Source organism: Drosophila albomicans, chromosome 2L, assembly GCF_009650485.2.
Source record: "Drosophila albomicans strain 15112-1751.03 chromosome 2L, ASM965048v2, whole genome shotgun sequence".
Classification (NCBI taxonomy): domain Eukaryota; kingdom Metazoa; phylum Arthropoda; class Insecta; order Diptera; family Drosophilidae; genus Drosophila; species Drosophila albomicans.
In genome coordinates, this window is record NC_047628.2 from 26,113,882 (window position 1) to 26,129,792 (window position 15,911).

General features: G+C 37.0%; 2 protein-coding genes across 2 annotated transcripts in view; both read right to left on the reverse strand.

Moving 5' to 3' along the window:
• Positions 1-520: 520 nt before the first annotated feature.
• Positions 521-3,843, reverse strand: LOC117563888 (glutactin). Its single transcript, XM_034242446.2, has 2 exons — positions 2,659-3,843; positions 521-2,597 (listed from the first exon to the last, which is right to left on the reverse strand). The coding sequence occupies exons 1-2, from the start codon at positions 3,803-3,805 to the stop codon at positions 631-633; spliced, it is 3,114 nt and encodes a 1,037-aa protein (XP_034098337.1). The 5' UTR covers positions 3,806-3,843; the 3' UTR covers positions 521-630.
• A 705-nt stretch (positions 3,844-4,548) lies between these two features.
• LOC117563887 (semaphorin-1A) overlaps positions 4,549-15,911 on the reverse strand; it is a 217,539-nt gene continuing 206,176 nt past the window's right edge. Inside the window, 3 exon segments of the mRNA XM_034242445.2 lie at positions 4,549-7,957; positions 11,552-12,524; positions 13,172-13,244. Coding sequence (XP_034098336.1) covers positions 11,557-12,524; positions 13,172-13,244 — 1,041 coding nt within the window. The 3' untranslated portion in view covers positions 4,549-7,957; positions 11,552-11,556.

The following is a 15,911-nucleotide window of genomic DNA, read 5'->3' on the forward strand; positions in this document are numbered from 1 at the left end:
ATTTCTGTTCGCCTGGTATTTCACTAGCTAAGTTGGCAATTTCTAGCTGTTCACGGTAACTTCAAGTGGCCAACAACAACAACAATCTCCATTCACATAGATCAACCAATATTTGTAGCATACTTTAAGGGTGTGATAATGGTATTTTTTTAAAAACATGCTATATCTTTGCCATATCCTGCCATATTTTCAAAGGACACATATTGCCAGGATCAAAAGGACTAAAACTATCGCTTAGACCAATCCTTGTGCCAAAGGACATCATGATCGGTCTTCAAATGACCGAGACACAGAGTGTTGAAAGTGTTGGCGCTGACCGAAATTTTAATTGAACTATATGACGATAGATGGCGCCAGCGCAAAATTAATTCCAGCTTCAGTCAATAGATGGCGTTTGCTTTCTGCTGATTTCTGTTCGCCTGGTATTGCACTCGCTAAGTTGGGAACTTTTAGCCGTTCAAGATCCTTAAAAATTTGGCAGAGATATGACATTTATTGCAATAATAATAATATTTCCAAATTTGCTTTGATAAATTGAGCAAGGCTGATTTATATTTATTAACCAATTTTTTATACATTGTATATATTAGAATTTACATTATTAGTGAAATATTAAAATGAATTGGATATTTAAAACAAGCGAAGATGATATCTGCGCATTTGCTTAGCACGACGCGGACCTAAGGAATTTTTATATTGTGGTTCATATTGATTGTTTACTGGGGATTCTTCTGCTTCAGCATCCTGTTCTGCGCTGACATTTGCCTGTGGGACGGAGCGGCTCATCTGCTCAGCTATCCATTGTTCGTAAGCTTTAACATAGTCCTCATACGTGGGGAAATCATCAAGACTAGGACCTTCGGGCTGAGCAGGTTGTGACTCACGCTCTTGTTGCTCTCGTGCCACCTGCTCGCGTTGCTGCTGCTCCCGTTCTTCCTGCTCGCGTTCTTGCTGCTGTCTTGCCTCTTGATCCCGTTCTTCTTGAGACCTCTGCTCTTGCTCCCAGTGGCGTTGATATTGTCGCTCTTGCTGCTGTTGCTCGGTTTCGCTTGGCGCTGGGTATTGTCGCTGCTGTTGCTCACGCGCTTGCTGCTCGCGTTGTCGCTGTTCGTGTTCTTGCTGTTGTCTTGCCTCATTCTCTCGCTGCTCTTGGTCGTGCTCAGTTTGCTCGCGCTCCTCTTGCTGACGTATTGCCAATTGATCGCGCTCTTGCTGTTCGCGTTGACGTAGCTCACGCTCCAATTGTTCTAGCTTCAACTGTTCCCGTTGGATTTGCTCCTCGCGCTGTCTTTGCTCAAGTCGACGCTCCTCCTCTTGACGTTGCAGTTCTTCGCGTTGTTGTTGTTCAGCCTCCTGTTGCTCTCGTTGCTTCAGTGCCAATTCACGCAGCAGTTGTTGTCTTCTTTGTTCTTGGGAATCATAATAGTAGGGAGTATAGTAGGTTGGTTGCTGTGGTGCGGTGGGATCTTGGGGCTCAGCGGGCTGTGGTTGCTGTGGCTGTTGTTCGTAAGTTGGTTGCAGAGGCTGATAAGTTGGCTGCTGACGCTGATAAGTTGGTTGCTGAGGTTGGTAAGTTGGCTGCTGTGGCGGCTGTTGTTGGTAAGTTGGTTGCTGTGGTTGATAAGCTGGTTGCTGTGGCTGTTCCTGATAAGTTGGTTGCTGTTGCTCGTAGGTTGGCTGCTGTGGCGGCTGTTGTTCGTAAGTTGGTTGCTGTGGTTGATAAGCTGGCTGCTGTGGCTGTTGCTGATAAGTTGGTTGCTGAGGTTGGTAAGTTGGCTGCTGGGGCGGCTGTTGTTCGTAAGTTGGTTGCTGTGGTTGATAAGCTGGTTGCTGTGGCTGTTCCTGATAAGTTGGCTGCTGTTGCTCATAAGTTGGCTGCTGTTGCTCGTAATTTGGCTGCTGTGGCGGCTGTGGTTGATAGGTTGGTGGCTGCTGTGGTCTGTAGTACGGACGCCTTGTCGTAGTTGTTGCTGGAGCAGCGACTGCACTCAGCTGTGGGTATAGACTGGGCACATTGATGCCCTCGCCAAAGTGCTGATCCTGTTCCAAAATGTTTTGCCGCGAATTGGTGAATCGCAGGAACGGACCGTACTCCGAGGTAGTCTTGGGCCAAACGTTCGCATTGGGATTGGGAATACCGCTCTGGGCAAAGTTCACCCACATGGCAACCAAAGCGCGGGCCAGCGACTTGTCCTCGGGATTCAGATTGCTCACCTCCTCGGGATAGGGGAAGAGATAGACGGAGTCGTCACTCAGCGAGGCATCCACGCCGAAGGGCAGCGGATTGTCGAGGTGTCCAAAGCGATGGTGTTCGCCGCGGTAGTCAAAGGTGTACAGATAGGTGGGGTTCTTTTTATGCGACAGTCTGATGGAGTCAATCACCGGTCCACGATACAAAATCAGATTGGTCAGCTCGAGCAAACCCTGCGACACACTGCGAGCGTTGACGTAGCGCGTCTGCTCTGGCGTGAAGATTTCACGGATCGCCCAATCATGCCAGATCTTGTGCTGCTGTGGGGGAGCTGTGTGACGTAGCACAACGTTGATGTAGTCGCTGATGTTCGTCGATTGCAAACTCTGAATCTGATCGTAGAAACCTGCCAGACACAAAAAGTCATTAAAGTTTATCACTAGAGAACATAAGAATGCCGAACTTACGTGAGAGTATGAAGGCGCTGGCATCCTTGGCAGCACCCACAATCAGGGGCTTCGTCTTGTTCAGCTTGTTGCTGTTGGCAATCAGCGCAGCAGGATGTTCGGGCAGGAGGCCAAGGGAATCGCCTACTACCAGTTTGAAGCCACCCAACGAGCTGAGGCCACGTGGCTCGTTCTGTTCATGTAGCTGCTGGAAGGCACTCACCAGCTGCGAGGTGCGCAGATTACTTAGGCACAAGTACACAGGACCTAGATTGCGGGCATTGACTGGAGGACAGTTGGCAAGACGAGCGAATGTGGTCAAAGTTTCCAAAGGCTGCTCATCCAACAGATAAGGATTCAGCGCGGTTCCCGACTGCAGAATCAGCTGCTGGAAAAGATCCTGTGTACGTGGACTGATGCTAAGTGCATGCGCCAAGGTCGCACCACCAGCCTGACCAATCAAAGTGACCTTTTCCGCATCACCGCCGAAGTAACGAATGTTAGCTTTAACCCACTCCAAGGCCAACTGCAGATCGGATAGCGCAACGTTGCCTGGCAACGCTTTCTCCAGTGCGCTAAGGAATCCAAATGGCGCCAGACGATAGTTGACCGACACCAGGACGACATCGTGCTCCAGGACATAGTCAGGCTGTGCCTCTTCGGCACCGCCATCGAACAGCATCTCACCGTGGACAAAGACGAGCACAGGCAGCTGCTTGGCTCCAGCCGGAGCATAGATGTTCAACGTGAGGCAATCATCGACATTCTCGCCACGTGCCTCGGCCTCCTGTAGACGCTGAACCTCCGGGAATTGGGCGCAATTCGGTGACGAACGCGTGGCATCGATGCGACCCTGATACGGCAAACGTTTCGCTTCCTGGAAGCGTTCAAGACGTGTGCCCACTTTGGCATAACGCACACCCAAAAAGGCATCGATGGGTCGGTTCTTGATCGTCTTAAAGCCACGCAATCCATTTACCTCTCCCACACCGGGAATCTGCACTCCACCACTTGATGGTGGCTGAGTTGTGGGTTCCTCCTGCCAAGGCGCAGGTCGCAGAGGTTGAGGAGTGAAGACTTCCCAGTCATGGAAGCTGTTGGTGGGCTGGGCGTGGCAGACGCCTACAAGTGGCAGAAGCAGCAGCAGAATCCTTGGATCCAGCTGCATGTTGTGCTCTCGAAAGTGGTCAAAGTAAAACTGATTTTCGATTCGAAAATGTGGCAAGTACAACTAAAGGAAATCAAAAGTTCAAACTTAATCGCTCGAGACAGGGACACAGACAGAGACAGAGACAGAGACGGCGACAGAGACAACGACAGAGAGATAAAGATTGAGATGAACAAATCTAGTGGGGACAATAGACAACAAGACTTGGGAGTAGCTTCTAAGTAGTTCTAGTTCTCGTGCTCGCTCTAGTTTTAATCTCAACTCGGCGGCAGTTTTGTTGTTTTTGCCCGCACACACACACACACTGTCGCAATTGTCTCTATCGGTCTATCAATGAAATGAGATGGTGCAAGTGTCACATTAGCACTCTGGGTTATCGCCGCTTCTGTTCTGTTTTTAGTCTATTTAAAAACGTACTTGATGAAATGAAATTTGAAAATCATCAACATAGAACTCAATTACACAACTACTTCAAAATTAAGCAATTAAAATTAACTACAATTAAATAATAAATAAATAACTTATATACTTAGTAGACTTACTCTTCATTCAGACCTAGAAATTGTTATTAAGAAGAATTCGATTTCATAATATAATATTCTCTATATTTTGTCATTTATTAATCGTTTTTCGTTTTTCATGTTTTGCTTGTTGTTGTTTCAGTATGTTTCTATAATAATATGTTATAATTAAGAATCTTCATTTCATCTAAATATTTCAGTTATAATAGTACAATATAATAATTGTTAATAATATATTGTTAAATTGTTCTCATTCATTCGGATGTTCTTGAATTTAACACTTGAATGCGCTGTTCTTTCTGTTCTACACTTTGTTTTTTCTTTCTGCTCTATTCGGTTTTTTTTGTTTTTTTATGTTTTTTTGTTATCTCTTTTCTTCGTCGTCGTCGTCGTCGAACATCAATGATGATGTCAGTAAATGGTAATTATGAATTATACTTAAATCATTTCAATTCGTGACTCGTTCGTAATTCTCATTTGATTAGGTTTTTTTCAACAAATTGTTTTTGCTTTTTTTTATTTTACTTGTTTGCCATTTGTTTTGACTTTTCTTAAGCCTGGGTCAGATTGTATTTTGTTTGAGATTATTATTTAAGACTCGCTCAGCTTCCTCTTCACTATCGTTATTCATTTTCATCATCGTCTTCATATATAAGAATGTATGTATGTTAATTATTGATGTATTTATGTGTTGTCCGTAAGTAAATAAAAAACAAAACTCTAGGAAAGTTAAAAGCAATTGTGTTTGTGAGTGTCTGAAGTATTTGCTTTATATAAATCATGATTATGTCTTAGCCCATGATGATCATCGTTGTCGTCAAAACATAATCTCAGAAACAAAGTTTTACGTATTTAAGGGTACAAACTTATCTCGTAATATTCTCTTCACTTCCGTCACGTGATGAAAACCTTTTAAATGCATTTTCTGTCTTTCATCTGACGAAACTTGTGCGTAAGTACATTCATATATTATAAGTATTCGAAATAAATAAAGAAATGCCGAAGTTCCATTTTTTGGGGGATTTGGGTTAATTGGACAAATCTACAAAGAGTGATTCATATTCATTTTCGAATGCAACACTTAAATGCATTTTTCGGTTTTAGGAACTTCTTAACAAACAATTGCATTTCAACAAATTATTAATTATTTAGCTTCTTACAATAAATATACAAGTTTTGTAGAAAATCATTATAAAGTGAGCTCAACTAAATCGGAGAAAAAACTCGTTTCGACAAAAAGTAAATACCTCATTTAATATAATTTCTCATTTTCATATGTTTTTGTTTTTCTTCTTTTTATGTTTTATGTTTTTGTAGCTCAGTCTTTTTACTAACATTTTTGTTTTGCTTTTGTTTAATTAATTTGTTTGGAAAGTGTGTGTGTGTGTGTAGAGTATAATAATATATATAATTTGTAAGCGTTTGACGAACTAAAGAGTGTCTGTCTTTTTATAGAGTGCGAGAACCGACTCATTCAAGTGGTTTCAAGTTGGTTTGGTTTTTGGGCTATGATATCGAACTGCAACCCGAGATCCACTAAATCGTATCGTTTATATATATATAATGGTAGTTAAATATCTTTATGTATCATACAAAGTACAACTCAAGAGAGGGATTCCGAGTAAGTTGAGTGTGTGTGAGTGTGTGTGTGTTGTAGCTCTATAGTTGCTTGGAAGTACCGTTCATGTGTCGTCTGTTGTCTACTCGTAAATATCGTAACTTATTTTGGTTTGGTTTGGTTTGGTTAAATACAATATTTATATGCAGGTTATTCTATTACTCGTTTTTTTTGCATTTTGTTTTTGCGCTACATATTCAACAATTTGAATTTAAATTCTCAATTTAATTTCAATCTCAATGTGTCAAATTTAAATGTACCTTAAATAGTTTTGTGTTATAATTCATAACTTGTCGCTTCTTCTACGTATTTATCCTTGCAGTTGTGTTTGTGTCTGTGTTATGGCCAAAATATATATATTGATTGATAGAGAAAATCGATTTTGTGTTGTGTTTTGCTTGGAATGAAAGGTTATTTATTTGATCATTGCATGTCGAGTATTTACAAAGTCTCATTTATAGAGTAGTTATGTTTGTTTCTGTATGAGTTCGAATATCGTTTTTTGCTTTTCTGTTGCGTTATAAAATCTTAACATAATTATAGAAATTGATTTCTCGCAAGTGTGTTTCGACGAAGTAAAATGCATTGATTACGATTGCAAGTTTTAATTAGCAGGCTACTTACAAATTAAAAAACCAAACGCTGTCGCATTCCACTCGATTAACCGAGTGGAAATTATAATCGTAGTCTAATTTAAAAAACGATTCGATTAGGCATTTCACACAATCTCTACAATAGTTTCGCTTGTCATGTGTCAATAAATAATATATAGTAAATTTAATGCTTAAACCCTAATTAGTAGGTATTTCTCTTCCTTTTATAATTATGTTTATCCGTATGTAATGCCTGTTAATAATACTATATACTATATGTAATTAAATATATATATATATATTATGTATGTATATATATATTTTTGTTTTGTTTTTTTATTTATTTTATGTAAGAAGCACTTGAATATATATCGTTTTTAATGATAAATGAAAACTTGAGTGTGATCATAATAATAATAATAATAATAATGTTCATTTTGTTTGACATTTTGTTGTAACTCTAATTTGTTAATGCCTTTTTTTCTTTAGTATTTCTTTTGTTTGCTAAATTTGCAATATGCGCTCGCTACAATTGATTTCAATACATACATAATTAATTAATAATCTTTTTCATTTTCATTTTCCATTTTTTTGTGTGTTTATCAGAGAGTTAAAAATCTTGTCCTTTAGCTTAGATTGTAATCTTTAAAGTATTTCATTCATCATCATTATCATAATCATTTGCTGCTGCGCTTCTAAAAGTTGCTGAGTTGATTTTATGATTTGTAGTATTATTATTATTACTATTATTATATTTGTTTTTTTTTCTTTTGTTATAGTTCTTTATGGCTGCTGTCTCAAGCTGCGTTTCTTCTCACTTTCGTTTTCATTTTGTTGTTGTTTAAAAAGCATTGCGAGACTTTGTTTTGTTGACTACTAAAGTATCTAATTAGTTTAATTAATTATGTACTTAGTATATGCATCATCTATGTATGTATATGTTGTTTGTATATATAGTTAATTACTCTTTTTCCATTTGCTTCTCTCGGCTGCAGGCATACTCTGTAAAACCTTTTTTGTTTTGTTTAATTGTAGCTTGAGTCTAAATTACACCACACACAGCAAACATATGTGTGTGTGTGTGTGTGTGTGTGTGCGTGTGTGTGTATATGGTATGAAAATGTAAAGTGTATAAAAGTTAATGATCTGATTTTTAGTTCGTATATATGTACTTAGTATGCCGTTATATCGTAATCGTAATCGTAATCGTAGTCGTAAATGTAAATGTTTTGTAATGTAAATGTAGTTCTAGAATTCAGTAGAGTCGCTAGTTAATATTCTAAGTGTTGTTCTCTCTTCTAATTCTTCTTTTTTGACTGTTTTTGTTTGCTTATTTCATATTAGATTTACGTGTTTGTATTGCTTTTGAAGTATTCGACACATGATTTGATTCAAAGAATGTGAAATAAAAAGATGAAATCTGGAAAATCAAAAAAAAAAAACTCGGAATTTGTCGACGTCAATTTATTTATTGCAATATATAATTAAATAATATTCAACTTAAATGTAAATATTCTCTATTTACAGTAATAATAAAGTAATTAATTTATTCAACTTAAAATGTGTCTTTGGCTCTCATAAATGCAAATCATTTTGAATTATATATTTACTCGTATGTTTTTTTTTTGTTTTTTTGGCAGAAGAAATGTTTTGGGAAATGTTTGCTTAATATTTTTGTTTCGAGTTTACTGCATTTATTTTTTTTTTATTCTAGTATTAGTTGATTTTTGTTTTCATTTCTTTATACATTTGCTTTGATTTAGATATTACTACGCTTTCGTTTTCGTTTTCATTTTGCCTTAATATGTGCAATGCAAAATCTTGTCTCTTTAGCTTATTGCTGCTCTATTCTGTATTCTGTTTACCGGGTGTTCCTCCTCCTCCTGCTTCTCCTTCTCCTCCTCAAGCTTTATACAAAAGGACCTTCGTTCACCCCTCTCACACTTCGAAAGAGAAACGTAATATTAACGCCCTAAATGCTAACGATTACTATATTTGTATATATATATATCGATTACTTGTAAAGTCTCTATAGCTAATGTTACGTTATGATTTTCACTACGTTTTGATCGATCACTTTATAAGAAATTTCTCGCTTTTCTTCAAACAACAAAATCGTGAACAAAACGTGTTTGTTTTTTGTTTTCTTTTGCAAATCTCCCTCTCTTTATGTACACTCAAAAAGTTAAAAAAGCCAATTGCTTTCATCTCAAATAAGAGTGAGGGAAATGAAAAAGAGATAGGTCAGAGTAATATATCGGATGCTATATAGACTGGGTATATAATCTTCGGTTAACCTTCTCGTTTTTATGGCACATTTCGCACATACACATTGATCTGTACAGTTGCTGCTATAAACACTCTGCTGTACAAGTTTATCTTTTTCTTTTTTTTACAAGTTGTATACTTAGCTAGTTCAAATGTTTATCTATGTATATAAGTAGAGTGATTAATAAGGGGATTAAGTGTTAAGCATTATCAAATCGAAGGCTGCAAATCAAATTGACAAATATTCCTATAATATATATTCTTGTTCCTTGAGAACTTTCAAACAAAACAAAGCCTGGCCACTACCAACACAGTTAAAGAGATAGATAGATAGAGAGGGAGAGTGGGATTATTCCTATTCGGTCTGCTATATACGCTATATAGGTATCATGTGTGGATCATCTACTTCTCTTTTGGGTTTTGGGTTTCAGTTTCTAATAAAGTCAAGCAATGTGTTGTAGTTAATAATGATGATGAGTAAGCTGTTGGCAGTTCCATATAAGCTTAGGCATAATATCGTAAATCGTTAATCGGTAATCGTAAATCGATATCGAAATCGAACGTGAAATCGAAATCAAAGCAAAACAGGAGCAATATTTCACTGTCTCTCAACTATAAATGGATTGTATTGTAATTTCATATCTTAGTAATTTTACAACTAATTTGTTTGCTTTCATTTTTTTTTTGTTCTTACTATTTTGGTATTTTACTTATTTGTAAATCAGTAATAAGCGTTTCGTTTTTTTTTGTTCTTTTCTTTGTTTTTGTATTTTCTTAACTTTTGCTTTTTTGTATATTTTTACTATTTTTTTTTTTTTGTTTGTCGTCGTTTTGTTAAATGCAAAAAATTGTATGTATGTCTTGTATAATATTTTGTATTACGAGTATGTTGTGTTTTTCTTCTTATTTCTTTCTTTCTTTTTAATATCTTTTCTATTTACAAATTGCATTTTTCGAAATCCCTAATGTTTCTCGTTCAAAAACTGTACAATAAGTGTAAGTGTATGTGTTCTAGTTGTATGTATATAGAGTAATATCGTGTAAAATATGCATGCCATCTCCGATCAGACCATTCCTATAATGTCCTTTAACAATATAATGCCCTTTTTTGCGTTCCTACTTAGCTGTCTCGAGTTGATCTCTTCGCTTCGTAGTTTTCGCAAATATAATTAGCAGCTCTCTCGGTATATATAAGTATATGTTATGTATGCTGTTGTATAGGCTATATATATATAATATAACTATTTTATAAATCCTGTGTATAATTCTCATTGTTATTAATTGTTTTTGCAGTTTTTTTTTGGTTTTCTTATTGTTTTCTTCTTCTGCTGGTTGTGTAGATATATCATAAATCTGTAATAATTTCAAAAATTTGCAAACTATTCCCTTTCGATTGCGACTAAATGTTTAGTTTTACCTGCCATATGGGGCGTATGCGCGATATTATATTATCAAGTATTGTATAAGTATTGGGAAACACATACACACAGCGATAAACAGCTACAAATGCATGTAAGTGTGCAAGTGTGTGTGTATATTTGTGTGAGTTGTCTATTAGCCAACAAAATGAATAAAAACGTATCGCAATTTGTAACTGTAACTTGCACTTGTATATGCACCTAGATCTCATGTTGTTGTCAGCGAGCCATTCCAGCAATTTGATTTTATACTTTCCCGTTTCTTGAATTTCCCCCAAAAGATTGCTACCTCGAATCGAACCAAAAAGTGTGACCAGATTTCATGATTATCGGATAGGTATTTATGAATTTGATTTATACTTCTCCATTTTTAGAATTTCAAAGGTTTGATACTCAATCTAACCAAAAAGTGTGACCGTATTTAATGATTATCGGACAAGTATTTATGAATTCCATTTATACTTTTCATCCTAAAGGATTGCTACTCAAATTGAACCAAAAAGTGTGACCAGATTTCATGATTATCGGACAATTATTTATGAATTTGATTTATTCTTTTCCTTTTTGAGTTTCCAGCAAATCTAACCAAAAAGTGTGACCAGATTTCATGATTATCGGACAAGAATTTATGAATTCCATTTAAACTTTTCATTTTGGATTCATCCCCAAAGGATTGGTACTAAAATTGAACCAAAAAGTGTGACCAGACTTCAGGATTATCGGACAACTGTTTATGAATTTGATTTATATCTTTCTTTTTGGAGTTCCTTCAAATTCAACCAAAAAATGTGACCAGATTTTATGATTATCGGACAAGTATTCATGAAATACCAAAATATTACAAAATAATTGAAAAGATGAAAATATATCGATCCATTTGAGACAACCCCCAGCTATAACTAAGAATGTTATATAGTACTATATATAAGTTTGCTTGTTCCTGTACAATTCTAAATGTTGTTTGGCTTGCGTGCTAAGTTTGCTCCTGCCTAATAATTGCCGTATTTTGTAAAGTCGCATCTAAAATTGGCAAAAAATGAACAATGCTCTCGTATTAACTGCAAATTTGGATGGCTATCAAAAATCGTGTTTCAATGTGTGTGGGGGAAGAGGGGGGCTAAGAGTGTGTATCGCAGGCTAATGTTAATTTACAGAAAGTACAATCTTCACAGACGATTGTTACTATCGATATTTACTATCGATACATTTGTTTGTTATGCATAGTTATTCTATAGGTTTTGCTGTTTTTGCTACGATTGGAGTTAGTTGCTGTAGTAGTAGTAGTAGTTACTATTTAGGAGTGAGTAAAATGAAATGCGCTTATTTACCGATTTTAATACATCTCATTCTCATCCCAGTCGACGGATTGCAGGACGAGCTTATCGAGTTCCTTGGAGTCGCCGTTGCTGCTGTTCCTTCGCCTCCGCTTCCGCTGCAGATGCGCCCACTTGCGATTGAGCTGTGCCATTTGGGGCGTGGCAAACATAGCCGCAGCTGCAGCACTGAGCTTTGTGGGCGTTATGGCATTGGATTTGGGTGTGCCCGGACTCATGCTGAACAGCTCGCGATTGCCAAAGCGAAATTTGCGTGGCGGTGGCAACGGCGGTGGTGCCGCAGAAGTGGAGGCAGCACCCAGAGGAGTGTCATACGGTGGCGGCGGGGTAATCATGGCCAACGATGAAGTGTCCTCGACATCGTCATCCAATTCACCTTCATCCACATCCTCATCCTCTTCACCGTCGTCATCATCGTCGTAGTCCTCGTAGTGTTGTTGCTGCAGGCGGAAGGCAGCGGCATCGGACTGCGAGTGAGCGTGACGAAAGAGCGGAGGATGAGGAGGACGCGATGTTGCAGCGTCGTACAACTCGTAGGAGGGAGAACGTGGCATGGCCATGAAATGATGCTGGACAGCGGTTGTTGAATCTGTGGGCGACTGCGGCTGAATGGGTGTAACAGGCATGGACTTGGCTAGCTGTTTGCTGGTAGAAGAAGCCTTTGCGTGTTGCTGTTGTTGCTGTAGCTGGAAGTGTTGCTGATGTTGTTGCTGTTGGGGAGGTGAACCAATGGGAGGTGGAGGAGTGGGCGCCTGGATGAGTGGCATCGATTTGGTGTTACATATCAATCAATCACGGTAAATGTAGCTGCAATTCTTGGGGCTCTCCTGCGGACTGGGACTGCTGGATGGCGGAGCTGGACTGGAGCTGCTGTTCGACATTACGGGCGATGAGCCGGAGCTGGAATGCGGCTGCTGCTGCTGTTGCTGTTGCTGCTGCTGTGGGCTATTTGAACGGTGCTGAGTTACTGCAATATCGAGAAACGAGAACGTGAAACGGTCAATTGAGTTCGCTTGCCACACACACACACACACGCACACACACACATACACAGGCATGTTGCAACAAAACACAAATACAATATTTTGTAGCATATGCAAATACACAAAGTCTATACAGATACAGATACATAATGCTAAGACAGATAAGATACACAGATACATTTAATGTGTAATCTATTTCAAACATTGAGCTTGTTGCAACATGCACAACACACACGCACACACACACGCACGCATACACTGCAATACTCGTTAAAAAATATAAATTTAATAATATAAATTAACTTTAATTGGAATGGTTTAGAATTTTGACTTTGAAATTGAATGCAAAATGAAAGAGTATTCAAATTTCGTTTCTTTCGTTGATCAAATACAAATATAAAGAGCAACAGTCAAAGACAGAGAGAGAGAGGCAGAGAAAAAGACAGAGAGAGAGTGTGAGAGAGAGAGAGAAAGAGATGCCGAATTGTAGAACAGAGCAAAAGGATCGTGATTGATCGGGTTCTCAATTACAGCCGTGTGTCTTTGTGTGTGTATGCGTGTGTTACACCACTTTACAATAAATAAATTGAAGAAATTATAATCAAATTGAAGAGAGAACAGAAAAACTTACCGATACCATGACGGGGCGGCTGTCTTCTTGCGCGACCAAGACTTCTGTTACGTGTGTTTGTGTTGTTTACAGCCTAGGAGTAATTTGTGATACAATCGTTTATACGCTTTTAATATGTATTTTACGCACTAAACTTAAAACGAGGCAAAGTTTAAATATAAAATAAAACTTGTTTTTTTTTTTGCAATTTTGCTCTAATTTCGGTTGCACTCTAAGAAACCAGCTTTAAAGATCGGAATCGGAATTGGAATCCAATTTTTTTAAGGTTAAGTCAGCCCAGTTTATCGGACGGACTTGAAGAGTAATTTTTGATATTCTGATCTTTAAATTGTGAGTTTGATTTTATCGAATTATTAAGGTGTGTGTGTGGATTGGATTTCGTGTGTGTGTAGTTCGAAACGTTTCTCTCTTAAGGTGAGTAGCAAGCAATAAACTGATAACTGAATAGCATTACAAATGAATACGAGTATTACGAATAGTATTTAGTAGTAGTAAGTAAGTAGGTAGTAAGTAGTTTAGTAGTTGATCTATGTATCATTGTTGTGGGAGTACAATTATCATTTTAATCATATCATATCTAAGTTCAAATGCACACACACACATTCGCTTATACTCTGGCTAGTGGTGGGAGGAAGAAGGTGATGAGTTATCGCAACAATTATCGAATGTATCGAGTGTATCGAGAGTGGGCGCCCATGCAGAAGAAGAGGCAACCTAAAAGAGTCCCAGACACGCACAGCTCACACACGCGAAAAGTGAGACACAGAGAAAGAGAGAGGAGAAAGGAGAGACAGAGAGAGAGAGAGATACATTCGCACACATCGTGAGGCAGCAACGCAGCGTCGAGTTGGGCGCGGGATGGCTGACGGACTGGGCTGACTGATCGATAACATTGCTTTCGATAACAATTCAAATCGAACTGTTTGTTAAACGCGCTCGCTAAGTAAAACGCAAATCATAAGAAGGCATTCCAAAAAACGTAATTTACAAGAAACTCGTGAGAGGCAGAGAGAGAGAGAGAGAAATCAAATCAATTCGTTAACTGTGCTGGGTGTCGATTAGAAGTTGAATAAATTAGCTAGATTCGTGGGTGATCAAACTCAATTTGCAGATTATCATAATAGTTAACAATTTTTGAAGCAAAATGGTTTTTTTTTTTGTTTTGCAAAATTACTTTTGAGTTTCGAATTTCAGTTGATCTCGAAATCGAGGGTATCCACATTGCAGCTATCGAGCAAATTGTTGTTTTTTTTTTTAGCCGTATTTTTTCGTTAAATGAATAAAAAAAATGGAATAAATCAAAATAGAATAAATAAAAATTGTAGTAGAAGGAGAAAAGGAAAAGAAAATTAACTAAATTTGCTTTAGTTATGCGTAAGTATTTACCATATTTTGGGTAATTAGTCCCTGACTGGTTTCAGCCGCCCCACTCCCGTCTCAAAGGTAAACCTAATGGAAAAAGGGAAGAAGAAGAAAAGATAGATAGAGTTTTTCGGTATTTGTTGTCCACGCAACAGTTGACAGTTGGTTTTTCTTATGGTTTGTTTGTTTCTTGTGTAATGAGAGTTCAGCAATAGTTGAGAGGTTAGTAACAAAAGTTGAGTGAGTGAGCAAAAAGTTGAGGTGTATCTTTATACAGCACAGATTTATTCGAAACTATACAAAATGCTTAGAGAAACGCCTGCAGAGATTTACAAATCAATCGACCGAATCGTATCGAAGAATTGGTGTATTTCTAGACCTTCAGCCGAACAACGTACGAGAATTAATATAACGAGTACAACAAGTAAATGGAATAAAACCCCAGACAAAATTCAATTACGAGTTATCAATCAGCGAATCATTTATATATGGAATATGATTTGTATATACAAAATGGTTGACGAGTATTAGGTTTAATTTCATGGGCATGCGAATGGAGAATGTTTGGTTAATGGAGAAATACACACAGAGTTACATTTAGACACAAATTTTAACTAAGTGAAGTTTTGCTTACGTTTACGTTTAACATTTAGGATTGGAAGATTGTATAAAAGTTTAAGATGAATTAAAAGATTTTTGAAAATTGACTTCCAATATTCAATAAAGTTTCTATAAATCTCCAAAAAAGGAAATAAAAAAGAAATAAATAAGATTGTAAACTAAATTTTATATGAATTTAAAAATTTCAAAAATTCCTTCCAAAAAATTCAATAGGGTTTCCTTAAAAATTAAAGTAAGCAAACAAGAAAAAAATATATAAGATTATAGAAAAATTTAAGATGAATTTAAAAGTTTTAAAAATTACCTTATCAAAAAGAGAAAAATTCCCTCTCATACGAAAAAAATAAATAAGATTGTAGAAAAATGTTTGATGGATTTCAGAATCTTTAAAATTCCCTCTCTAAATTCAATGAATTTATTTTAAAATTAAAGATTTTAAAACAATTTAAAATAGTTTAAAATTTTTAAAAATAAGAGAGAACTAAATAGGATTGTATTAAAAATTTAAGATGAATTTACAAATTTCTCTTTCAAAATTCAATAAAGTTTCTTTAAAAATCAAAATAAGAACTGGAAGCGGTTTGAATTTTTAAAGTGAAAAGAATTCGAAATTTAGCAAGCTTACATGATAATTTATCTTTTCTAATATGTTTAAACTGTTTCAAAAATGAAAAACTTTACACAAATGTTAACAATAAAGAAACTTAGCTTAGTTGGAAATGGAAAAGATGAAAAATGAGAATTTACTTTATGAAGC

Bases quoted from the DNA above. Each gene is read 5' to 3' on its own strand.
- LOC117563888 (XM_034242446.2), bottom strand. From the start codon at position 3,805: ATGCAGCTGGATCCAAGGATTCTGCTGCTGCTTCTGCCACTTGTAGGC. The intron at 2,598-2,658 runs GTAAGTTCGGCA...TGTGTCTGGCAG, and splicing joins CAGCGCCTTCATACTCTCAC to GTTTCTACGATCAGATTCAG.